Source organism: Coregonus lavaretus (assembly GCF_964263955.1).
Source record: "Coregonus lavaretus genome assembly, chromosome: 25".
NCBI lineage: Eukaryota > Metazoa > Chordata > Actinopteri > Salmoniformes > Salmonidae > Coregonus > Coregonus lavaretus.
The window spans coordinates 23,375,873-23,401,375 of NC_140012.1; the positions used below are offsets into that span (position 1 = coordinate 23,375,873).

Consider the following 25,503-nt stretch of genomic DNA (forward strand, 5'->3'; position numbering starts at 1 on the left):
GGGAATAGGTTTTGTCGTGCCCTCTTCACGACTGTCTTGGTGTGCTTGGACCATGTTAGTTTGTTGGTGATGTGGACACCAAGGAACTTGAAGCTCTGAACCTGCTCCACTACAGCCCCGTCGAAGAAAATGGGGGCGTGCTCGGTCCTCTTCTTTTTCCTGTAGTCCACAATCATCTCCTTTGTCTTGATCACGTTGAGGGAAAGGTTGTTGTCCTGGCACCACACTGCCAGGTCTCTGACCTCCTCCCTATAGGCTGTCTCGTCGTTGTCGGTGATCAGGCCTACCACTGTTGTGTCATCGGCAAACTTAATGATGGTGTTGGAGTCGTGCCTGGCCATGCAGTCATGAGTGAACGGGGAGTACAGGAGGGGAGTCGTTGTCCACAAAGCGGCACAGCGGGCTGTCTCGCTCCCACCTATCCTTTCTTTGGACAGGTGGATACATCTCATTATTGTAATTATTTTTTGAATATTCAATGAGGGTTGTTAACATCAACCACCTGTAATCAGTGGAGAGAGATGCTATGCTACTAGCCTCATGCCATAAATATGCATAGCCATCTCAAGACAACTCTGATATAAAGTGTTTTTTCTCAGTTGCCATGGTGTCACGTGTTCTACTTATATCATTACACTCGTAACACCTTAAGCATTACGAAAACTAAACTCAAATAAACCTCACGTAGCAAATAAGCCATTACATTTTTTGTTGACCAAAGTGGTGCTGAGAGAATTTTCTCCCCGTGCTGCTGACTACCATTTTTGTCCGCTCATACAGGAGTAATAATAATTTTTCAGGGGGTGCTGCAGCACGCTCAGCACCCCTACTTCCCGCAGCTATGCACATTACAGTCAGAGGCTCCATGTGTAGCAACATGAAGGGGAAGATCTCTAATCAATGCAAAATGGAATAAAAATTACGGAATTAAGTTAGCAAAATGAGAAGCAGTAGGCAACAACGAGCAACCGACAGGTGGGCTGCTGTTTAATCTGAATGGAGTTGTTGTAGAAAATAATCGGGAGTGCAGCAAAATAGCCTCATCTAGCCTAGCTAGCTTCTTTACATCGATTAGATGTTTTATTTTATTTAACCTTTATTTAACTAGGCAAGTCAGTTAAGAACTAATTCTTATTTACAACGATGGCCTACACCGGCCAGACCCAGACGACGCTGGGCCAATTGTGCGCTGCCCTATGGGACTCCCAATCACGGCCGGTTGTGATACAGCCAGGAATCGAACCAGGGGGTCTGTAGTGACGCCTCAAGCACTGAGATGCAATGCCTTAGACAGCTGCGCCACCCGGGAGATAGATAACCTATGGTATTTACAAGTTTGTCTAACTAGCGAGAGTCAGTGGCTACTTTTTTTCTGTCTCCCATGTCACACACCGGCCCCTGCCCATCCCCCACCCTGCTAAAGCGCTCTCCCGAGTCGCTCAAGCTGCGTAGCAAGCAAGTGTCCAAGTTTAAACAAAATTACAAAAAAACACGTGTTTTGACTATCCTAATTTCCAAAGAAATGTCATGATATTATTCGAATAGTAAAAAATAAATAAATGGCCATCTCTAAGTGTTAGGTTGGAGGATGAAAAGCAGGAGTTCAGTATGAGGCGTGCCTGTACAGCTCTCCCAGCCATATACAGTGGACAGTTTACGTCTCCACAGGAGAGGGTTTAGAGAGAGAGAGAGAGATTAGGTGGTCAGATGAGGGTGACGGAGATGGAGGGTATGTACTATGCCATAGAGGTGGAGGGAGTGAAGGATCGTTGCTGAAACTGAGACTGTAATACTGTTCATGATGATGGAGTTGATGTATTGATATGTATTTATGTGCTACTGCGGTTATCTTGAACAGGTCCCTCTTGTAAAATATGCCTAGATTGTAGCTCAGTTGGTAGAGCATGACGCTTGCAATGCCAGGGTTGTGGGTTTGTTTCCCACGGGGGGCCAGTATGAAAAAAGTATGAAAATGTATGCACTCACTAACTGTAAGTCGCTCTGGACAAGAGCGTCTGCTAAATGACTAAAATATGTAAAATATGATCAGCTAAATGTAAGGGGAGTGAAACTAAAGTTGCAGTCTCAGTCAAGGCCAGGATGGATAGACCCTCCCTGCAAAGTGAATTACAATGATAAAAGGTTGAGGTTTAGTGTTTAACCCCCACTCCCCACTCACTCCCCCAGCCCTAGGGCACCACTCCCCATTTTAAACACCGCCAACCCGGGCTACTAACGCTTCATACAGCCTGGCTGCTAGTAGCAGACATGTTGTAGCAGGACCTTCCCAGTCTCTTATCTGACACAACATGGTGGAAGAGAGACAGAGGAATGTTAGCAAGGCTATCAGTCCATTACATCTATCTAGTCTACAACCATCTTAATGGCCTCTGCATGGTAGCTATGGGCTGTGTCCCAAATGGCACAATATTCATAGTGCACTACTTTTGACCAGGACCTATAGGTAGCCCAAGCAGTGCACTAAATAGGAAATAGGTTGGGACTTTTTTTCAAGTGAATATTTACAGGCTTTCATGTCGAGGTTGAGTCGGGTGTCAGCATTCAGCACGTGGGTGTGTGGGTGTGTGTGTAGGCAGACAGGCCTATTTGTCAGAGAAAGAAATGAGGAAAGACAGAAAAAAAGGGCAAATGTTGATTTACGTTAGCACTTTTCTTTATGATAACATGGCCCTGAGTGAGAAGGCCAATAGCGACGTTTTCTAATCCACTAGAACTTTGTGGAGAGAGTATGAGAACATGGTGTAATAATGCCTTTTGAGATAATTTAGAACTTGGAGGCGTAAGGGGGTTTGAAAGAGGGGGAGTGTAGAAATATTGTAGGAGGAGGAGACTGGGGGATGAAAAGGGGGGAGTCGTCCAAAAGACGGAATTGCATAACGCTGTAGAATATAGGAAGGAAAGAGGCAGACAGGAAAACAGGAAGAGCGAGAGAATGGAGGGGAGTAGTGATAATATTTGAGGCAAAAAGATGATCTGGAATGCAGATCGGCAGGCACCAGTGTTTTTTCCCCTTGTTTTCTCCTGGACTTTTAATTATTCTGCCTGAGCAACAACAGCAGTGACATTCTGCCTGCAGCCTGCCTGCCTTTCTAAAGAAAAAAATGTCACTGAGCGGGAAAAAGTAGGTATCGCCCCAGAGAGGTTAGGAACTCGGGCCTGGACTTGGATGGAATCCAAGGAGCAATGAGGAAGAAGGAAAAACTCACTGCCTCAAACACACACAGACCTACACACACCCTTTCTGTCAGGGTGTGCACACACTCACAGACAGGTACAGCAGGCAGGGATTGAGTGCAGCCAGTGTTAGAAGACGTGGGCTACACACACACTCACAAACACGCCGTGTTTGTAGATCTTGTGGAGAATTACTGCTACAGAGGGGGGTGCCGGGACTGCCGTGGAACACTTTTTTGTTATTGGAAACGCAACTCTGCCTGTAGCCTCTCTTTCCTGCTGTTCTCTTAGGAGTATGGATTGCTAAACTTGGAGGGAGGTTGTACTTTATCCTTATAGTGAAGAGGGATATGGCCATACACTCAGGTAAAGTGTATTTTTGCTGAGTATTTGTTAATATCAGCTGTGGCTTGTGGGTGTTGTCACTCTCAGGTGTCAGTATACCTGTTACCAGTAGGTCAAGGGTGTGTTTGTGCGTAATGTCATAGCAGCAGTGTAACTTTAACTGAGTGTTATTGTTCAATGGCCAGGCCCTCAGCTGTGTGAAGTACTTATTGCTCTGTGTTAAAGTTTATTTAATCTCAAGGACAATTGAACAAAGAAAATTAACTGTAATCATCGTGTCATTCCCAGCCAGCATTAGCATGGTCTTAAAACATATTTTTGAAGCTATTATAAAATCCATCTGAATGAATGGGCTGTGAATAAATGAATGAAACTCTGTCATGCGTGTCTGCAAGTTTCGGTGCTTACTGTAATAAAGTTACCTAACAACTGTCTCACGCCGTTGAAAGAAGAAAGATTGCGCTGTAAAAGTAGCCCAGATGTGGTTATTTTTTTATTCCTGGCTCAGTGGCAGATATGGGCAGGCAGGGGAGCCCGGGGGCCGAGGTGCCCTGGAGTAGGTTCCCGCTAACAGGGGAGGCTGGGGTGGGGGGAGCAGAGCTGGGCTGGAGGGTGGAAGGTTGGTGGGGGGTGATGAATTTGACTGTTCTTTCTGAGATGACAGCCCCTCATTGAAAGCAGCTGGCTTGGCTGTTATGACTGCCCACTCCATCAGGAGAGATTTGGGACACTGTCCCGTTTTCTCAGCTTTTCTGGCTCTTATAAAGTTTGGTTTGGGATTGGAAGAGTTGCTCTCAGATAAACTGTTAGTAGCAAAGCACAGAGCTAGACCTGTAACCCCCAGAGAGGTTGATTGACTGATTGACTCGCTGTGATTATCCTGGGTGTTGTGTTGTGGAGCCCAGCCCCGCTGAGGGCTTGTCATGTTAAACAGGCTGGCTCCAGGGTTGGCAGGGCTGGTCATCAGTCATGTCTATCTGTCTGTCAATAATGAATAGGAGAGACTAGAGACTGTTCACCTCTGATGATACTTCCCACACCTTGCAACAGAGTAAGGTGGGGTATGTTAATGCATGGCTAAAGGTGTGTGGCTCTGATTTGTCTAAACTAGAGCGAATGGGGGAAATAGTCATCGGTTCTTTCGGAATACATTCTGTCCAATCAACACCTATTCTCCCCGTGCAGTGCAAGCCTAGTGATTTTTCATGGTTAGAGGCACAACATTTATTTGAAGAATATAGATTCTTAGCGCCTGCCTGCAGATAGAATATTCCATTACATGGAAAAAGTTACGTTTTCATTAGTAGGATTCCGGCTACATAAATAATTACGTAAATGTACACAAAACCACACATTGTATGGAAACTTGGAAAGTACCCTGGATGTCCCACTCCCACATTCTGTCCCCCTCTCCCGTTACTCTTAGTGTGGGTACAGTGTGAGCGGAGGCAGCCTGTAAGCTGTGGAGCTTTCTAGCAGCAGTGGTAGGCTGTGGAGGAGCTGTGTGGTTTGAGTTTATGGAACAGGGAGGGAAGAGTGCCAGCCAGCCATCCCAGCATACTGCAGAGGCTCCAGCACACTCTCACTGGCCCTGAACAGAGAGCAGAGAGGGAGAGATGGGTGGAGGGAGAGGGGAAAGGAGGAGAGGGAGAGATATGGACAGGGAGGGATAAGGGACGAGGAGAGGGACGAAACGGGGACAGGAGAGCAGGAAAAGGTTGAGGATGGAGGGAGAGGAAAAAGGAGCTAGAGGGGCCTCCCTGTCCCTGCTTAGATAATGCGGGCGTGACACACAGCTGTCTCTGTGTCATCTACTCAGTTACAGCAGCACACACACTTTTCGCCCCCTCTTTTCCCTCTTCCCTTCCCCTTTTCCCTCCGTTTGTCTCGATCTCTCTGTCCTTGTAGCGATTGTATTTTTGTCCATCTCTGTTACTGGCTCATGTACAAAAATGCAATGCAGTCAAACACAGTGCATTTGGAAAGTATTCAGACCCCTTCACTTTTTCCAAAAAATTTTACATTACAGCCTTATTCTAAAATGGAATCCCAAAACAAAATCCCATAATGACAAAGCGAAAACAGTTCTGGGGAAGTGTACCAAAAAATGTCTGCAGCATTGAAGGTCCCCAAGAACACAGTGGCCTCCATCATTCTTAAATGGAAGAAGTTTGGAACCACCAAGACTCTTCCTAGAGCTGGCCGCCCGGCCAAACTGACCAATCAGGGGAGAAGGGCCTTGTTCAGGGAGGTGACCAAGAACCTGATGGTCACTCTGACAGAGATCCAGAGTTCCTCTGTGGCGATGGGAGAACCTTCCAGAAGGACATCCATCTCTGCAGCACTCCACCAATCAGGCCTTTATAGTAGAGTGGCCAGACGAAGCCACTCCTCAATAAAAGGCACATGACAGCCCGCTTGGAGTTTGCCAAAAGGCACCTAAAGGAAACCTAGCACCATCCTTACGGTGAAGCATGTTGGTGGCAGCATCATGCTGTGGGGATGTTTTTCAGTGGCAGGGACTGGGAGACTAGTCAGGATCGAGGGAAAGATGAACTGAGCAAAGTACAGAGAGATCCTTGATGAAAACCTGCTCCAGAGCGCTCAGGACCTCAGACTGGGGTGAAGGTTCACCTTCCAACACGTAAACGACCGTAAGCACACAACAAGACAACGCAGGAGTGGCTTCGGGACAAGTCTCTGAATGTCCTTGAGTGGCCCAACCAGAGCCCGGACTTGAACCCGATCTAACTACTCTGAAGAGACCTGAAAATAGCTGTGCAGCGACGCTCCCCATCCAACCTGACAGAGCTTGAGAGGATCTGCAGAGAAGAATGGGAGAAACTCCCCAAATACAGGTGTGCCGAGCTTGTAGCGTCATACCCAAGAAGACTCGAGGCTGTAATCTCTGCCAAATGTGCTTCAACAAAGTACTGAGTAAAGGGTCTGAATACTTATGTAAATGTCAAATTTCAGTTTTTATATTTTTTATACATTTGCAAAAAAAATCTAAAAACCAGTTTTTGCTTTGTCATTATGGGGTATTGTGTGTAGATTGAGGGAAAAACAAACAATTTAATCCACTTAATAATACGGCTCTAATGTAACAAAATGTGGAAAAAGTCAAGGGGTCTGAATAATTTCCTAATGCACTGTACATGTACTCTTGCAAAATATACACACGCACGCACACACAGCAAGCCAACACAAGGCTTGTTACTGTTGAGAAATAGACAGGAACCCACAGGCACTGACAGAGCACAGCACATATCACAGTGCCATCACCAACACACAGTGCAGTTACATCAGTACAGCTTTGATTTGTTATCCAATAGTCAATCAGTAATAAAAACTCTGAGCACAACGGAACAATCTCCTGGGATAGGTTGTACCCTGAAGCTATAGAAACTGCTTAATCAGCCAACCAGAGCCTATTGCTCTTTGCAACGGCTGCTATGTACACAGTGGAAAGATGTACGTCCACACGTACACCTACACAAACACACACATACACAATGTACACATACGTAGATCATCTTTCAACATACACATTCAAAAGTATTCACACATTTATAAACGTATCACACATACATTGCAGTGTCCATTTTCACTTGGAAACGAAACTCCTTGATTTCTCACACACATATTATCCTTCCACAAATGATGTCTGTCTGTATAGAATAGACTTTACCTAGTGATTCATAGTAAACACTGTCCTAAACATTATGCTTTATTAATCTCTGTGGACTTTGGTTTGTTATTATGAGTCATCCTGAAGGAGATGAATTGTGTTGATAACCGAGAGATGTAAACCATACTAGGCTAGGGCCTCTCCTCACTAGACTTTCATTCTACTAAAAAGAAATTGTATCTTATCAGTTAGTCTACCACTGCCTTCACATTATCAATGTGCACAATCTCTCACCATAAAAACTCACTGACACGCCTGTTTGCACTTCAGTTGAAAAACCATAACTTCAGGTTGGTGCTGATGATGTAACCGGATGTAGGCCTTTATGTTTTATGATAAGTCTAATTAACTGGTTTATTATTGTAGCCTCCTAAATTATGTGTTGTGTTTTCTAGTTAGCTTGATATACAGTTAGTGGGATCTATTGTCCTAGATCTGTTCCTACAGGAAGCTTCTACCCTGCGCTCCCATTGAACTGCTGTCCTTTACCGTACTAGTGTTACATTAGACTCCAGGTGAAAACTAGAGGAGTGATAGTGGTACTGCAGCGATAGTGATCAGAGATGGGGATCGCTGCTCTTCTACAGACACTCTTCTAGAGATGAGGGCGGCAGGTAGCCTAGCGGTTAAGAGCGTTGGGCCAGTAACTGAAATGTCGCTGACTAGATAAAAAATCTGTCAAGGCGGGTAGATTTATAAAGTTTCAACACACTGGTCTACAATAAGTACATTAGGAAACATGCAGTATATCAGTATACTTTATATCACACACAGGAAGTTGGTGGCACCTTAATTGGGGAGAACGGGCTTGTGGTAATGGCTGGAGCGGAATCGTTGGAATGGTATCAAATACATGGTTTCCATGGTTTCCAGGTGTTTGATGCCATTCCATTCGCTCCGTTTCAGACATTATTATGAGTAATGTGTTTCTCTGTCAGTGTGTAAAGTCTTCCCATTGTTGCTGGACCAACACAGAGGGGTCTCTGCTACAAGGAGAGGAGAGGAGGAGAGGAACAATCAATCCGTCTAACCACAGAGGTGAAGGGTATATTTTGAGGAAAACACTGACAGAGAAACACATTACTTAAAAGAGACATAAAAAGCTCTTGCGGTTGAGTAATTTGATCCAAATTTGAGAAGTAACCATCACAAAATGAATCTGACTTTGCTGTTCTCTGTGGTTTTCTTTTCACATGAATCCTCCTTTTCTTTCTGAATGAATGAAACTGTTCTTGTCTCTTCTTCGCCACATGTAACGAGTTCCACGTTGTTCCACGTTCCAGACTGCATGCCTGCTGGTGCTTTAGGGGGTTGACTGTTACCGTAAGAGGAAGGATATGGAATCTGTTTTCTGTGAAGTAAGCTAGTGGGATTTGGGGTGCAGAATAAAGTGATCTCAGATGTCCGTCCAAAAATGGATTGGCTGGAAGAGGAACCCCCTCACTCCCTCTCCTCTCCCTTTCTTTCTCTCTTGCTGCCCAAAACCTCATTCGCTGAACTCAGCCTCACCTCCCTCCCTCCCTCGTGCTCTGCTGCACCATATTAACAAATGCTAACTGCAGGCCTGAATTTGGAAACCCTACCTCCTATAGCTCTTTCCTTCCCTCTCCCTCCTTCCCCCTCTCGCTCTTTTTTTCTGTTGACTCTTTGTCTTTGTCTACCCCACAGTGTTTGTCTGTGTCTGTCTACCCCACAGTGTTTGTCTGTGTGTCTGTCTACCCCACAGTGTGTCTACCCCACAGTGTTTGTCTGTGTGTCTGTCTACCCCACAGTGTTTGTCTGCGTGTCTGTCTACCCCACAGTGTGTCTACCCCACAGTGTTTGTCAGTGTGTCTGTCTACCCCGCTGCCTGAGTGTCTGTGTGTCTGTCTACCCCGCTGCCTGAGTGTCTGTGTGTCTGTCTACCCCGCTGCCTGAGTGTCTGTGTGTCTGTCTACCCCGCTGCCTGAGTGTCTGTGTGTCTGTCTACCCCGCTGCCTGAGTGTCTGTGTGTCTGTCTACCCCGCTGCCTGAGTGTCTGTGTGTCTGTCTACCCAGCTGCCTGAGTGTCTGTGTGTCTGTCTACCCCGCTGCCTGAGTGTCTGTGTGTCTGTCTACCCCGCTGCCTGAGTGTCTGTGTGTCTGTCTACCCCGCTGCCTGAGTGTCTGTGTTCTTTCCTCTTACCCACTCTGTTTGCTGAATAGTGAGGCGTGTTGTGGAGTAAACAGTGGTGACACTGTTAATGTCTGCTTACTATCACACAATCAAACCCTTCTATTTACATACTTTGCCTACCTTGTGAAACAACACACGGTTCTGTTACTACTCCGGTGAACAGACTTCCTCAGATATAATACCACCTTACCCCACCTAACAGGGAATGAACCCACAGCCAGGGTCTTTGTTGGAGTCTGTCAGGCCTGCCTAACCACATACATTCCCCCTCTGTTAAGACTGAGATCAATGGGACTGGGCGTGCCTCTGTGCTTTGGCCATTCTGTGGTTAGTCTACTACCCTATTTAAGATGTTGGTGTTTATTTGTCCCAACACTGCTCACATTATGTGACTGGATTTTTACTATACACCTGGTAGATATCGTCTCCAGTACTGCAGCCACAGGGTGGTGTTATTGAGATCCAGTCCGTTTAGCAAAGGATAAAGAGACTGTGACAGAGTGAACAGAGAGGTACTAGGCCTATAGTTTGTTTTGAGCAAACTTGCCCTACAGCCCGTATCACTTGAAATGTTTTTAGCAGTCTTACCCATACTAGAGCTGGCAAGCGCGCGCGCACACACACACACACACACACACACACAGACACACACACACACACACACACACACACACACAAACACACACACACACACACACACACACACACAAGTGTAAGGAGGGAAAGGAGGCTGGGTTGTGGGAGGTTATCGGTCTGGCTGTGTGTCTCCAGGCGTTACAGCCTTCTCCCCAGGACTGGGGCAGGGCGACCCAGCAAGATGACCTTTGTGTGGGGGAGTCAGTGCCCTACCGCCTTACCCTGGATGTCTCTGAGCATTGAATTAGTCACAACTCCATAAGAATAGTGTATCCTGCTGTAACAACATGGAAGAGTTTTTTTTTTGCCTTCCTTAGCTGATTGCCCTCTGGATAAGATGAAAAAAATAAAAAATAAAGATTGGCTTAGCAGGGGCCTAAATTCAATGGTAGGGGAAGGTGGGAAACACTAGGCCTTAGGGAGTCTCTTCAATCAGCCCTGGTGTGAGGCTTCAAACTACGACTTGCGAGACTATGCCTGAGTTGTCGTCTAATGAACTGATTGATAGTTGATGACAGAATGACTGTGAACGCCTCAGACAATCTCACCCTAAAAATCTAACCCTAACCCTCAAACCCAGGTACAATAAAACCATGGGAAACAGCCCTGCTGTAACCACCCACACATTAGGTTGGGCTGCTCCTAAAACCAGAAACCTTTTCTACAATACTACCTTTCTCCTCTGAGGAGATAACTGTGATCATCACAGTACAGTGATAATGATAACGACAGTCAGGACAGATCATGTATTACTCAGTGTCTTTGGAGTGGTCTGACAGTCCTATCTCTTCCAGACTGGGAAGTTGTACGCTAAAGCTAGGTGGACTTTGGTCCTGTTTTTCACACTGCTGCCTGTGAAGTGTTTGGTCAAGGTGGTGCTCTGTTCTCTATGGACAGTCTGTCCACCATGGCCTGATCATAAGAGTGCAACTACCTACACACAAAGACGTCAGCAGGCCAAAAATGAATCAAATTCTGTCCATGTATTTCAATGATAACTGTTAGTCAGCGAGGGGCGAACCTATGGGTACACGCTGGAAAAATGCACCAGCGGTGAAAGTTGAAATTGTGTGTGTGCATGAGCGTGTACGCCGGTTGTGCCAATGTGTGTGTCACGATGTTAGTGTGTGGGTTTCTGTAAGTAACCCTACCCAGCAGCCGCACAGGTGATACTGAGCTGAATATAGCCCCCTATGGCCAGCTGTCCCTACTATTTAAAACACAGAGAGCGGGGGAGAAGGGGGGGGGTGGGTTGGGGTTTGTTGGGGGGACCTCAGCAGCATTCTGGAGCAGCCACAGACAGGACAGAAAGGCTTTGCATGCATTCAGGTTGTCGACAGGACGTGTCGCCCAAATGCAATAGCTTTGACTGTAACCTGCATTGTCATGGTTGAATGGTAGATTCTGCGATCATCTCTGTCACTGTATTCTAGCATGTGATGTAGGAGTTGCCTGCCGCAGCTCAGTAGAGGAGTTGCATGAGGTATTCCATTGCAGTTGTTTCCTCTACTAGAGAAAGGTTGCACATCTCCTGAAGAGCCATAGATACTCAATGTATCAATATGTTCCATCAAAGAATAAAAAGTACAGTACTGAGAGAAATATAAAACCGGTTGTACTTCTAGGTTATTGTCGTCACTGATTTGATAAATTCTCCTGCATTTAACTATTAATGATGACTTCTCAAAACCATTAACACAATTACCAAGTGTTGCTTTAAATGTCTCAAGTATGTCATCAGGATAACATGTGTGGAGTTTAGTGTTTTTTGTTGTTTATCAACAAATCAGTTTTCTCTGGGGGGAGGCTGGTTCTGTAGGTTGAGCTGTGGAGGGGAGGGGGAAGGTATGTGGGCAGAGACATGAATGAATGGCAACAGCTGAGCAGGATAACTCTATCACCGACACCACCGTGTGTGTGTGTTCCTTACTGTCATGAGTGAGGAGCTGCAACCAGAGCAGTCTCTCTCTCTCTCTCAGGCTCTCTGTCTCTCTCTCTCTCTCTCTCTCTCTCAGGCTCTCTCTCTCTCTCTCTCTCTCAGGCTCTCTGTCTGTCTCTCTCTCTCTCTCTCTCTGGGCTCTCTGTCTGTCTCTCAGTCTCTCTGGGCTCTCTGTCTCTCTCACTCTCTCTGGTCGCTCTGTCTCTCTGGGCTCTGTCAGTCTCTCTCTCTCTCTCTCTCTCTGGGCTCTCTGTCTCTCTGGGCTCTCAGTCTCTCTCTCTCTCTGGGCTCTGTCTCTCTCTCTCTCTGGGCTCTCTGTCTCTCTGGGCTCTCAGTCTCTCTCTCTCTCTGGGCTCTGTCTCTCTCTCTCTCTCTCTCTGTCTCTCTCTCTCTCTCTCTGTCTCTCTGGTCTCTCCCCTCTGCTGCTGCCCTCTTTTTCTCTCCTCCCTTGTTCTCTCTCTTTTTCATCTTTTGGCTTTACCCTGTGGATTTCCACCGTCTCATTGGACACCTTAGTAGAGCAGCTCCATCGTTCCTAGCTGACTGTCACGACAAAAGAAAACAAGGGAAGGGCAGAGAGAAAGAAGAAAATCGATGTTCTGACCCATGAAGACGGCAAGTTTTCTTGATATCAAATCACATCCCCTTTTTTGATAGAATATTCAAGCTACTTTTTCTTAACCTTTGACAAGCACAGTCAAAAGTCATCCGGACAAGCAATGAATAAGACTAACGTCTTCTCCCTGCCTCGACCTTAGTGAGAGGAAAACCAATTAGATCTTGGATGTGGTCTATTGCAGACGAGACCTCTTTTTAGAGACCCATCACCTGCCTCTCGCTCCATATCTTTGGCCACCGCTATATCAGGATCCATTCAAGACTTGAACGACGACAACTCTTTATGACTTTTTTATTTGTTTTGTCTAAATGATCATGCTGGACACCAACCACTTCCTGTCCTTTGAGCTCGCCCCCTTGGACTCTCCTCCAATGGGGGAAGAGCTGGACAAGCAGGACTTGATGGATTACGAGAGACATGCCTATCACAGCCTAAAAGAAGGTGGGTGGGGTTAGAAGACACCCAGTGGAGAGGGGAAATCTGATCTGATTTGTGTTTTAGATTTGTAGCCTAGCCCTAGATTTTATAATTCACTAGTTTATGGTCTAGCGCAAGCTTTGGGTTTGATTCTGTATGGCGACCAGATTTCTTTCAAGCTTTTGATGCATCCTCTTCTTGCTCCTTGCTTATTGATGCATGCCATGAACCATAATAAGACATTCATTTTGGTCATTCCTCATGTCTGTTTGAATGTAACTCCCTGGTTGTATTGTGTAATGGTCAATCTAACATCCAAATGGTGAGGTCACTGGATCATTACCGCGCGCTTTGCAAATAGAAGTGTTCCAAAGGCCATGCCAAGTTTTCGGCTGCTGTGTGTGCGCCTGCGAGTTTATAAGGGAGACTTCTAGGTTGATGTGTGTGTGCCTTGTGTGTGCTCAGCAGGTGTGGGCGGTGCTGTGCCAGGTCTGGGGCCCTTTGGGGACAGTGGCAGACATATTTATTAGACCCAATGACACATGAGCACACTGGGATTAGCTCTCTCTCTCTCTCTCTCTCTCTCTCTCTCTCTCTCTCTCTCTCTGTCTCTGTCTCTGTCTCTGTCTCTGTCTCTGTCTCTGTCTCTGTCTCTCTCTGTCTCTCTCTAACTCTGGAGGCCTGGGGCCAGAGTTTGGCTTTGTCCTAATATTCTAATAAATATCCCTACTTCCTATATGACATCTGCAGATCCAGAGGGATCTCATCTCGTTGGTGAAGGTTATATGGTGGAAGTTGGAACTGTGTCCCTTGCTTTCAGTGGTCAAGAAGGAATGAAGACATGGAAAGATGTGGGCTAGCATTTGGATGAATATAGGTCTGGACTGAAGGGAACTCTTATGTCTTTGCCAGTTTGTCACATAGTTCAGGCTATAAAAATTAATCAAATATAGATGTAGGGGTAAGTGTACCTATTAAGCCCACCAAAATCTAGGTTTAGACATTTCTAACATATACTGACCTAATTCTTATAAGAAAATTGGAGATAAAATGAAAGTTTAATCTTGTGAAGTTTTATGACTTTACTTACAACATTTTTTAATAAGACATAACAATATTTGATAAAATATGTCGGGACTGGGCTTGATGGGTATCAAATGTACCCTTTAAGCCCATGGGTGTTCCAAATAAGCCCACCTTTTAAATAATCAATTTGAATGAATTTCCAAATGTTCAAAATTTACAAACTAACATTTCTTATGTAAATTATATTATATTAATGTCCCCTAAAGTTATGAATATAATCTGATCATTAAAATTCATCATGAAAGTAGCACTCATAACAATCCTATCCACAGAGATCAATGTGGATTTAGGCTTTTGTTCTTGCCAACCAGTACACACCTGATTCAACTAATAATAGACTTAAATCAAGACATGATTAGTTGAATCAGGTGTGTTGTTGCTTGGTTAGAACAAAAAAAACTGCACCCACTCTGGCCCTCTGTTGATAAGAAGCCTTGCACAAAGACCATAACACAACTTTGAACAAATTATCTGAAAGCTGATTCACATTTGATGTACTGCTATTCTTGTTAATTAGTTCAACTTGTCTTCCTAAAGCCTATCTGAAGACAGTTTCAAATATCCCTCTCTATTGTTGTATTACAAAGGTACAGGTGATGGACCAAAAAACGAAATCACCTGGATGAATGAAAGACAACCGTATGACAATGCCCTCACCCAAAAGTGCATGAGTAGTCGCCCAAGTCATCTTCTTGTCCCTCATTGTTTTTTGCATTTCTGTCCATCACTTAAAGTTCTTCTGTCCCTGATATCCCTCAAGCCTGATCTTATTCTACTCTCTCTGCATCAACGACTACCTGTCCACTCCAAACGTCTTGGAGAGTACAGAGGTTTCTAATCTTGGTAAAGGCATCATGGCTAGATGCATAATATGCATACCTGTAGTTTGTGTGTTTTAACCAACTTAAATCTGAACAAAAAAAACAACATTTATGCTCATGTTCATTGACTATTAGGGATATCAACACTATTGTATGTGTTTCAATGCATACTGGGCTGAATTGGAACAACAGTGATTTATGGTGAAAAATACTCATAAAATATTTGGAAACCAATGGTTTTGGGGTAGAAATATTCACTATAGACTCCATTATAATGCGAAGTTAGTATTGATCATATTGACCAATATTTATTTATTGCCATTTACATTCTGTAGAGTCCTTTTTGTGTTACTACGCCATATAAGCCCACCTGAGATAGATGCCATTTTTGTAAATTTGACATTTATCTATAAAAATGCAAGGTTCATTTAACAGTAAAATAAGAAATAATGCATAAAAAAAAAAATCTGATATGAATGCCTGAAATCTATTATCTTCTTGTAGTTCACCAAGTTATGTTGCTACTGTTTGATTGTGACATGCAGGCATGACCGCTAGCATGAAAAATCCATCTTTTAAAATGGCAAGAAATAGTAATTAATGCTCATGAAATATGCTATAATGTGCATATATCAGCACATTAGTCTCTTAATTTCACATAAAGTATGATCACTTATCTGAGAAGGCACAAACAATATCGAAAATGTGTTTATCTGAGGGTCGCCTCAACCCCAATGTTTTTTTGCTGCTTTGAAATTGGCCACTAGTGGGAACTTACACAACGGTCAATAACTTTAATAATAAAACATTTGATTGGCTTAGAATGAACTGGTTGAAACATTAAACAGCAGAAAATGTTTATTTTATTTTTTATTTGAATCAAGATGGAAGTGGACTTAATGGGTTGTTTTACAGTGTCATCTTATTAACACTAATACTGCCAGTGAGTATCAGATGTGTTAGGTATCAGTCAGATAGTGTTTCTGCTCTCTCGTTCTGTGGATAGAAATAGTGCAGGGGGAGGCTTGGAGTGGGTGGCAAGGCAATGACGAGAGAGTGAGAAAGAGGTAAGGGTATAGTGAGATACTAAATGTGAAGTTCCCCAGAGAAAGAGGAAGAGAGAAAGAATTCAGAATGACCTGCCTCAGGGAGCCTGTGAAAGAAAGAAGCAAGGTTAGGAGAGAGGGTAAAGGGGGAGAGATGTGAGGGAGTGATAGTGATTCTCTCTCCCAGAATAGATCCTTCTCTTCTCTACTTCCTGTGGTTGCCAAGTGGTGTGGCATCTATCATGTGGCATGCCCTGGGCTGGCACGTTCCACGTTTGTGTTATTGTGTGTGTGCTTGTCTGCCTGCGTAGTCACGTGAGTCTAGTGTATGTGTGTAACAGTGTGTTTATGTTTATGTTACATACACGTGAGTCTCCAGTGTGTTTTGTGTGTGTGTCAGCGAGAGCTGAGAGAGAAATGAATATCGTTGCTTACAGAAGGGACGGCGTAATCCCTGAGATGCTGTGAGATTGAAGGTCAGACTCAGAACAGCTGACTATACTCAGACTCCCTGGCACTTCTGATGATGTCATGGTATCAGCCCTCCCTAACAGGTGCTCCCTGCCCTTAAAGTGTCAGGCGAGAGAGAAAGACACACACACACACACACACACACACACATACACGCTGCATATGGCCGCTCCACAGAGACTAGCCTACTACATAGAGACGGCAACTGATGATAAACAAATAGTCCACTCCTAGAAATGCAGCAGTGGCTTGGGACTCTCCTGAATGCATACAATAATTAAACCAGGGGTGAGTTTCCCAGAAAGCATTAACAAAAAGGTCACAAACAAGTTACTGACACAGTAGCAGGACAGAGTATCAATAATAATAATAATAATAAGTATTTGGTGGGTGCTTATATTTGTCCTATTTCACACATGCACAAGTGTGTATTATACACGTGTGAATTGGAAATGTGTTTTTTGCATATCCCTATTCCCCCTGAGACACCCTCAGAGAGTGGGGTCACGGCCAGGGTCAGCCATTATCAACGGTGACCCAGGAGAAAAGGGTTAAGTGCCTTGCTCAAGGGCACATTGACAGATTTTTTACCTTGTCGGCTCAGGGATTCAAACCTTTCGGTTACTGGCCCAACGCTCTAACCGTTAAGCTACCTGCCACCAGTGTGACTCATAAACACAGTCATTTAGGTGGGTAGTGGTCAGTTGTTCTGATTGGAAGACCGAGAAGGGTCTACTTACTTACTTTAATTGTTACAAACTATTCTGTGCTTGCACCTTTCTGCATTCTCCACATTGATGCATTGCATACCATAGCTGGCTTGATAATACAGGCTACTGTGAGGAATGAATTAATAGGTCATCCTAAGAATGGCAGTGGTTAAACAGTGAGAACACAGTCTGCTGACAGACAAGGCTGACTGTGTGATTGTATTACCGCCTGTATCTCTGAGTCATTATGTAAGACATGTTTCCTATTCTGAAATAATGATGTGTCGGGCATACATGCAACAAGGAGTCTGTCTCATACACACATTCTTTAGATACAGGAAATGTGTAATAATGTCACTGTACTCCGCCCTCCTTTGCAACAGCTAAAAAAAAAAAAAAGTGCGAGGGAGGAAGTGAAAGAGAGCACGGGTCCTGTCCATTGAGTCCTGCCCTATCCCTCTGCTCCTGTGTTTGTTGACATAAGGATACCCTCTCTACCCTGCAGACGGATTCTTCAGTGTAGGATGGCAGCCTGGACCTGAAACTCTTTTTTTTGAAGAGGTTGTTGTTGTTTCCATGCTGACAGTTGCTTACTCTCCTCTACTTCTCTCTCACTGTCCTCATGCAGTCCTCCAGCTCAAACTTCAGCAGAGACGCACCCGGGAGGAACTGGTCAGCCAAGGGATCATGCCACGTAAGTAGTGCCCAATCTCTTTATCCATATCTCTGTAGTCTAGACCAGAAAATATAATATAATATCACCCTCTGCATGCTTGACCAGCACAGTTTTTGTTCCCGGTCCCCTTGGACTGACAGGCCTGTTGTGTTGTGTTAGCGTTGTAATTTGCATTGTGTTGTCTTGTGTTTGCGTTGTTGTGTTATGAAGTGGGCCAGCCAGCTTCCTCTTCTGTGTCCACTTCCTGTTTGTGTTCTGTTAAGTAGCTGAATAGACTCAGTGTTCAGCTGTGGGAAGGAGGAAGTGCATGGGCTAGCTCTCATTCTTACAGGAGAGAGAGAAGCTGACTCACTTCCTAACTTGCAGCCTAACCTGCACCCTTCAGAGGGTGTTATCACTGTCACTGACTCTCCTTGACAAATGCACTCAATCTGCACCAGGGTTGGGGTCTGTTCGAATTTCAATTCAGGAATTGCTTCTGTTATGACGTAGCCTGATCCAAGACCATCCTGACCGCTTCACTCTTGTTTCGCTTCACTTCAACAGAATGTAAGCTTGCGAGAACTCCGGATGGTTGTATGAGGCTAGTTATGATGGGTCACAACTCAGGTGTAAAGTGGCTAACCTGGCCCTAAGATGGGCCTCTCCCCTGTGCTCCCACTCTTACTACACAACAACAACAGGCCAGGGGAACTAACTGTGTTTCTCCACTGTAGCCCTACACAGACAAACATACATACAGGACTTTATTACAGATTAGTCCAGATTACTGAGGATCAGGTTGTCTTCCTGTGGAGGAGGTATTACAACCCAACCTTTAAAAGTGTCTTGTTATGACTATGGCCCAAGGCTGTAGCAGAAAACTGTTTTACTGTCAAGGTCCTGTAGAGTTAGTAGACAGTAGTGCTCATGCCATGGATTTACAGTCACATTACTGTTGGATATATAAATAAGAGTGAATTACATAATAGACAGGATCCTCCATGATCCATTTGCATGTATTTGGAGACAAATGTTGACTTGATGTGAGTGGTTACATCACAGGAATCCCTGGCCAATATTTAGGCCTGCTAGTCTTGTTTTGGTGTGTATGTTTGTGAGCTTACATGAATGTCCACGTTTGTGTTTTCCCACTTCTGAATGATGGGGGCTGCTGGGGTGAGATGCAGAGATGCTTAGTGACACACGCGCACACACACACACACACACACACACACACACACATCCTCCAGACACTCACACAGGCGCAAACACACACACACAGACTAAATATACACATACGGACAGGGACATGCTGAGGACCAATACAGTTGAGTAGAGTGATGGATTTAGAAAGTCCGTCTCTCAGAAATTCGTTCTTCAAAGATCCTGTCTGGTCTGTAAATCAGATCTTTATTGATTGTTCTATGGGTTCTCAGGCGTACGCCTCTCTCATGCTATAGCAGGCTGTTCCTCTTTCACTGTTCTGCTGAAACAGGTCATGCACCAGTCAATACAAAAACACAATGTTCTATTTTCTCTTCTTACTGTTTGGTGGATATAGCTCCTTTGACCTTTTCACATATAGAGTTCTGGTTTGAGCGTGTGTTCTCACACTGTCAGTCTCCAGTGGTGGTGAAGAGCTCACAGCATAGTCTGTACTCCTTTGTTGGAGTTCGCATTCACAGTCATTCTCACTTCTTTCTTCGTTTCTCCCTCTTTCCCTCGCTGTCCACAGCACTGAAGAGTCCGGCAGCCTTCCACGAGCAGCGGAGGAGTCTGGAGAGAGCCAGGGTGAGTCTCTCCATGTCTGTCTTTCTCTCTGTAGTTCAAGATGTGCAGTCTTTGTTGAACTGCATTCTCTCTCTGAGACAACACTCATCGCTCTCTCTCTCGCTTCTTTCTCCATCTCCATCTCCTGTTCCTTTTTCTGTTCATCTTTTCTACCCTTCCCCTCTCCCATACAACTTGTCTCTTCTCTTCCATCTCTCCTCTCCTCCCTTCCAGACTGAGGACTATCTGAAGAGGAAGATCAGGAGTCGTCCTGAGCGCTCAGAGCTGGTCAGGATGCACATACTGGAGGGTGAGTCAGAGCGCCCCCTCTCTGATCACCACAGAACTACACCCTCACACATGCTACTTCTCTAGAGGCAGTGAGCCAAGTATACCACGTCTGTTTGTGCAGATCTATATACATAAGTATGTTTAGTTATGCACTTCTTTAATGGTCTTTGAGGACTTTGTGTACCTAATAGTGAGTCTTGTGTGAGTGGTGTCTGTACATCCTTGTGAAACTGTGTGTTTTTCCCCTTCTCTCTTCACACAGAGACGTCAGCAGAGCCGTCTCTGCAGGCCAAGCAGCTGCAGCTGAAGAGGGCCAGGCTGGCTGATGACCTCAATGATAAGATCTCCCACAGACCTGGTCCTATAGAGCTCCTCCACAAGAACATCCTGCCTGTAGACCTGGACTGTCCTCTGCAACACTCACTACTGGGTATGGACACACACTGTCTACCGCAATATATTCACACACACACACACACTTGCCTTTGCAACACACACTACTGGGTTGTGAAAAAGAAGGCTCCCTTGAAAAAGTGGCAGTGGTCTCAATGGGACTTCCTGCTAAAATAAAGGTTTTTAAAAAATGAAGCGTACACACACTGAAACACTCACTTCTGTTCTAGGTATTTACCCATTCTTATTATCCACTGTAACATACATTACTAGGCAGGTCTAGGCAAGTCCTACTGCTCATTGCCACACACTCTACTGGGTACATACTGGAACTTTCCTATTGTGAATGTGCACAACAACACCTTGGTCAACTGGGTAGGAGCATCCTGCAACTGGGTAGGAACATGTTCTACTGGCTAGGAGCGTCCTGCCTGTGCACAGCCCACTGCAACACCTCTACTGGCTAGATAAATTAGTCCCTCACTAACACATGTACCCAAATACTCCCAGACTCTCCTACTAGCTTCATACACGCTCTCTCACTGTGTATGAGAAACTCTTTTTTTTCAATTCTTCAATTAATCACTGGTCATGGTTCACGTTCAAATGTTCCTCAAAATGTTATCATTGCGATGTCACAATACTGAACTGGTGTCGTGAAACTGTTATTGCTAAATCCTCATGGTGGAGACTGGAGAGACTGTGTGTGACCAATTCCATCATTAGTCATTCTGGTTTGGCAATCGCCTCTTTTTCTATTGCCAAATACTAATCTCTTAGTTTGAAATAGATGTTGTAGTGATACTGAACCTCACAACTTATCAACTTGTTATTGTAGAAGATAATTTGTTTGGTGAGAAGTAAATGTATCTCTCTACCACGCACAGATTCTCCAAAGGGTGCAGGAGAATCCTCATTGGACGAGGACAGTAGTGATGCGTTTTCTCCGGACACTCTAGCCAATCACGACTCTCCACTGGGTCCTGTCTCCCAGCTGTCCCCCTCTGACATGCTCACTCAGAATGGGGACATGTCCCCCTCACAGGTACAGACCATTCTAAAAATGTTTTTTATTTTTGTACGGTACTTATAGCCACAGAATGGAGATATCCATGTAGCCACTGGTATTCATGCATGCTTACATAGACAAGTAATCACATGAGTTGTCCCATTATTGATGCTTCAACTGACCAATCAGATGTTTTCTTAGTTCTTTACCCAGGTCCCTCCTCCCCCTCCTCCACTGTTGCTGAATGGCCATGACTCCTTGCAAGCACAGAAGCTGACCAATGGGACAGCGACGCCAGTTGCTTCCCGCCCTGCCAGTGGTCAAATCAAGGTGAGAGACATCCCCTGTCGTTAGGATATCTTGCTATGAAGGTTGGAATATAATACTTCTATATACAAGCAATCATATCTTACTTACTCTTTCTCTCCCTCCCTCCCTCTGTCGATCTCGCTCGCTCACTCTATCGATCCCTCCCCCTCTCTCCCATATTTTCCAGTCCAAGCCCAGCTTGGAGCGCCTCCCCCAGAGGCCTAAGAAGGCCAAAGACATGAAGCCCAAGGTGAAGAAGCTGAAGTACCACCAGTACATCCCTCCGGACCAGAAGGCTGACCGGGAGCCTCCCCCTCAGCTGGACTCCACCTACGCCAAGATCCTCCACCAGCAGCAGCTCTTCCTCCAGCTGCAGATCCTCAACCAACAACAGCAGCACTACAACTACCACACCATCCTTCCTGCACCACCCAAGTGAGTGTGTGAGGGAAAGAGATGTGTGTGGGGATTGGAATTGGCGGTGTGTGTTTGAAAATAAGAGGCATCACATAATTCACTCCATGCCGTCTAATGGCATGTGGTTTTGTGTGTAAGGGCGACTGCGCCACCCTGTGTGTGGTTGTGTGCGTGTCGACTGACTCATCTCTGTTGTTTCTTGTCTCTCCTCAGACCACCTGCAGAGCAGCCACCTTCAACCAACCCCGGGCCCTCCCCTTCGCGCAGTGTTCCCCTGACGACCCCGGCCCCTTCCAATCAGCATGGGCCAAATCGTCAGAGCCAAACCCCTGTGGGAGGGGCCAAACCTTTGACGCTACCAGCCAACCTGGATGACTTCAAAGTGAGTAGATGTTTATAGAAATACACTTAGGTCGCGTTCCCTTGCTCAGACGTTGCATGCATCAACCAATGCCACGTCATCGACTGAGGTTAGCTGATACAAAAATACCTATCCAGGCGTTGTAAGAGTCCCTTTAAAAAAAATCTGCACTCATCTGAAACGCAAGTTGGGTGAAATCAACATGGTGGATACTTTCACCTGTCCATTTCTTTCAGATCAGTGCTGATAAAGGAAAGGAGATTAGAAGAGAGTCCCTTTAGACTATTGATATGCACCCATAGACAGATAAACATACTTTTGGTCATGTAGTGTATGTGGCCACCTGCTCGTCCAACATCTCATTCCAAAATCATGGGCATTAATATGGAGTTGGTCCCCCCTTTGCTGCTATAACAGCATCCACTCTTCTGGGAAGGCTTTCAACTAGATGTTGGAACATTGCTGCGGGGACTTGCTTCCATTCAGCCATGAGCATTAGTGAGGTCGGGCACTGATGTTAGGCTATTAGGCCTGGCTCGCAGTCGGCATTCCAATTCATCCCAAAGGTGTTCGATGGGGTTGAGGTCAGGACGCTGTGCAAGCCAGTCAAGTTCTTCCACACCAATCTCGACAAACCATTTCTGTATGGACCTCGCTTTGTGCACGGGGGCATTGTCATGCTGAAACAGGAAAGGGCCTTCCCCAAACTGTTGCCACAAAGTTGGAAGTACAGATTTGTTAGAATGTCATTGTATGCTGTAGCGTTAAGATTTCCCTTCACTGGAACTAAGGGGCCTAGCCCAAACCATGAAAAATAGCCCTAGACCATTATTCCTCCTCCACCAAACTGTACAGTTGGCATAATGCATTGGGGCAGGTAGCGTTCTCCTGACATCCGCCAAACTCAGATTCGTCAGCATGGGCCAAGTCGTCAGTCAAACCCTTGTGGGAGGGGCCAAACCTTTGACGATACCAGCCAACTTGGATGACTTCAAAGTGAGTAGATGCCAGATGGTGAAGTGTGATTCCTCACTCCAGAGAATGCGTTTCCACTGCTCCAGAGTCCAATGGTGGCGAGCTTTACACCACTCCAATGGACGCTTGGTATTGCACATGGTGATCTTAGGCTTGTGTGCGGCTGCTCGGCCATGGAAACCCATTTCATGAAGCTCCCGACGAACAGTTCTTGTGCTGACGTTGCTTCCAAAGGCAGTTTGGAACTCGGTAGTGAGTGTTGCAACCAAGGACAGCACTCGGTGGTCCCGTTCTGTGAGCTTGTGTGGCTTACCACTTCGCGGCTGAGCCATTGTTGCTCCTAGACATTTCCACTTCACAATAACAGCACTTACAGTTGACCGGGGCAGCTCTAGCAGGGCAGAAATCTGACGAACTGACTTGGTGGAAAGGTGGCATCCTATGACGGTGCCACGTTGAAAGTCACTGAGCTCTTCAGTAAGGCCATTCTACTGCCAATGTTTGTCTATGGAGATTGCATGGCTGTGTGCTCGATTTTATACAACTGTCAGTAACGGGTGTTGCTGAAATAGCCGAATCCACTAATTTGAATGGGTGTCCACATACCTTTGTATATATAGTATAGTGTACATAAGGGAGTAAGGATCAGAATCATAACTATGTTTTTACCTCTTCTTCTCCCCTCCAGGTTGCTGAGCTGAAACAGGAGCTGAAACTGCGGGGTCTGACTGTGTCTGGAACCAAGATGGACCTGATCGAGAGGCTGAGGAACTACCAGGAGCAGAATGTTGGAGGTGGAGCTGGTGTTATTGCGACTGTAACCTCTAAACCCAGCCTACCAACCCCACAGCATGCCTCAACCCAACCTGCTGGGTTCACCATCCCTGCCCCCCCCCAGACCGGGACCAATACCCTCACCCACCAATCAGGAGAGGCAGGCGGGAAGATACCCACTTTCTCATTGGCTCAGAGTGCTGCTCCGGCCCATGTTATGAGGTTTGGCAGTACGAACTCCTCCCCTCCTGTGTCTCCCACCCCGTCAGAACGGTCACTGGCGGTAATGAGCCCCGACGAGACCAGTTGTAATGGAGACTTATTCGGGGAGATGGTGAGTTCTCCCCTGACCCAGCTCAGCCTGCACCACTCCCCAGCCTCCATCAAAGAGGAGAACCAGGATCACTTACTCACCTGCAGCCTCTCCCAGTCCCGGCTTTCGCCCACCGCGCCTCAGCCTGCCACCCCACCTCAGGAGCCCCTGGCTGTGGCAGCCATGGAGGCCTCCCCCTTGGACAAGAACCAGTTGCTCCAGGAGAAGGACAAGCAGATCGAGGAGCTGACACGCATGCTGAGGCAGAAACAGAGGCTGGTGGAGACCCTGCGCTCCCAACTGGAGCAGGGGAAACAGACAGGATTGAGAGAGATGGAGAGAGGAGAGATAGAGGGAGTACAGGGTGTGGTGGTGAATGGTTATGCCCAGGAGGCCCAAACCAAAACCACCCCCATCAAAACCTCAACCATCCTCCATCCCTCTCTCACCAACGGAGAGATGGTGAGGGTCAAGAAGGAGGTAGAGACGCAAGAAGAGATGGAAGGAGTGGACGAAACTCAGCCTAAGGGACAGCCTCAGCCGACACAGTGCTCTCAGCAGACTCTTCTCAAACTGCAGCAGATCCACCGGATACAGGTTCAACAACAGACACAACAACTATTTCAGACACAACAACAACAGCAGAAACAACAACAGCAGTCCCAACTGCTCCAGCAACAAAAACAGCAGCAACTACTACAGACACAACAACAACAACAACCGACACAACAGCAGTCCCAACAGCTCCAGCAACAAAAACAGCAACAACAGACACAGCAGATGCAGCAGCAGAAGACATCAGCCCAGTTGTTAATCCAGCAACAGCAGCAGTTGCAGCAGATGATCATCCAGCAGACCCAGCAGAAACAGCTCCAGCTGCAACACAAACAGCTGCAGGCCCAGCAGAGGAAGCAGCAGAGACAGGCCCAGAGACAGCAGCAGAACAAACAACTGAGTCAGACTGTCACCACACAACAGGTACATTCAGTCATTACAGCTCTATATCATACAGTCTATAGATCTACAGAATAGCTATACACACCACAGACAGTCACCGCACATCAGGTGCATATTTCATATGGAATAACCTTGTCTGAAACCA

The 25,503-nt window shown here is 45.8% G+C and overlaps 1 protein-coding gene across 1 annotated transcript in view; it reads left to right on the forward strand.

Moving 5' to 3' along the window:
• LOC311100825 (myocardin-related transcription factor A-like) overlaps nt 1-25,503 on the forward strand; it is a 53,160-nt gene that overhangs the window by 19,388 nt on the left and 8,269 nt on the right. The window contains exons 4-12 of the mRNA XM_084141797.1: nt 17,760-17,825; nt 19,525-19,580; nt 19,794-19,869; nt 20,113-20,280; nt 21,131-21,288; nt 21,454-21,582; nt 21,749-21,996; nt 22,192-22,360; nt 24,003-25,379. Of these exons, the coding sequence (XP_083997923.1) occupies nt 17,760-17,825; nt 19,525-19,580; nt 19,794-19,869; nt 20,113-20,280; nt 21,131-21,288; nt 21,454-21,582; nt 21,749-21,996; nt 22,192-22,360; nt 24,003-25,379 (2,447 nt within the window). The remainder of the gene's footprint in view (nt 1-17,759; nt 17,826-19,524; nt 19,581-19,793; nt 19,870-20,112; nt 20,281-21,130; nt 21,289-21,453; nt 21,583-21,748; nt 21,997-22,191; nt 22,361-24,002; nt 25,380-25,503) is intronic.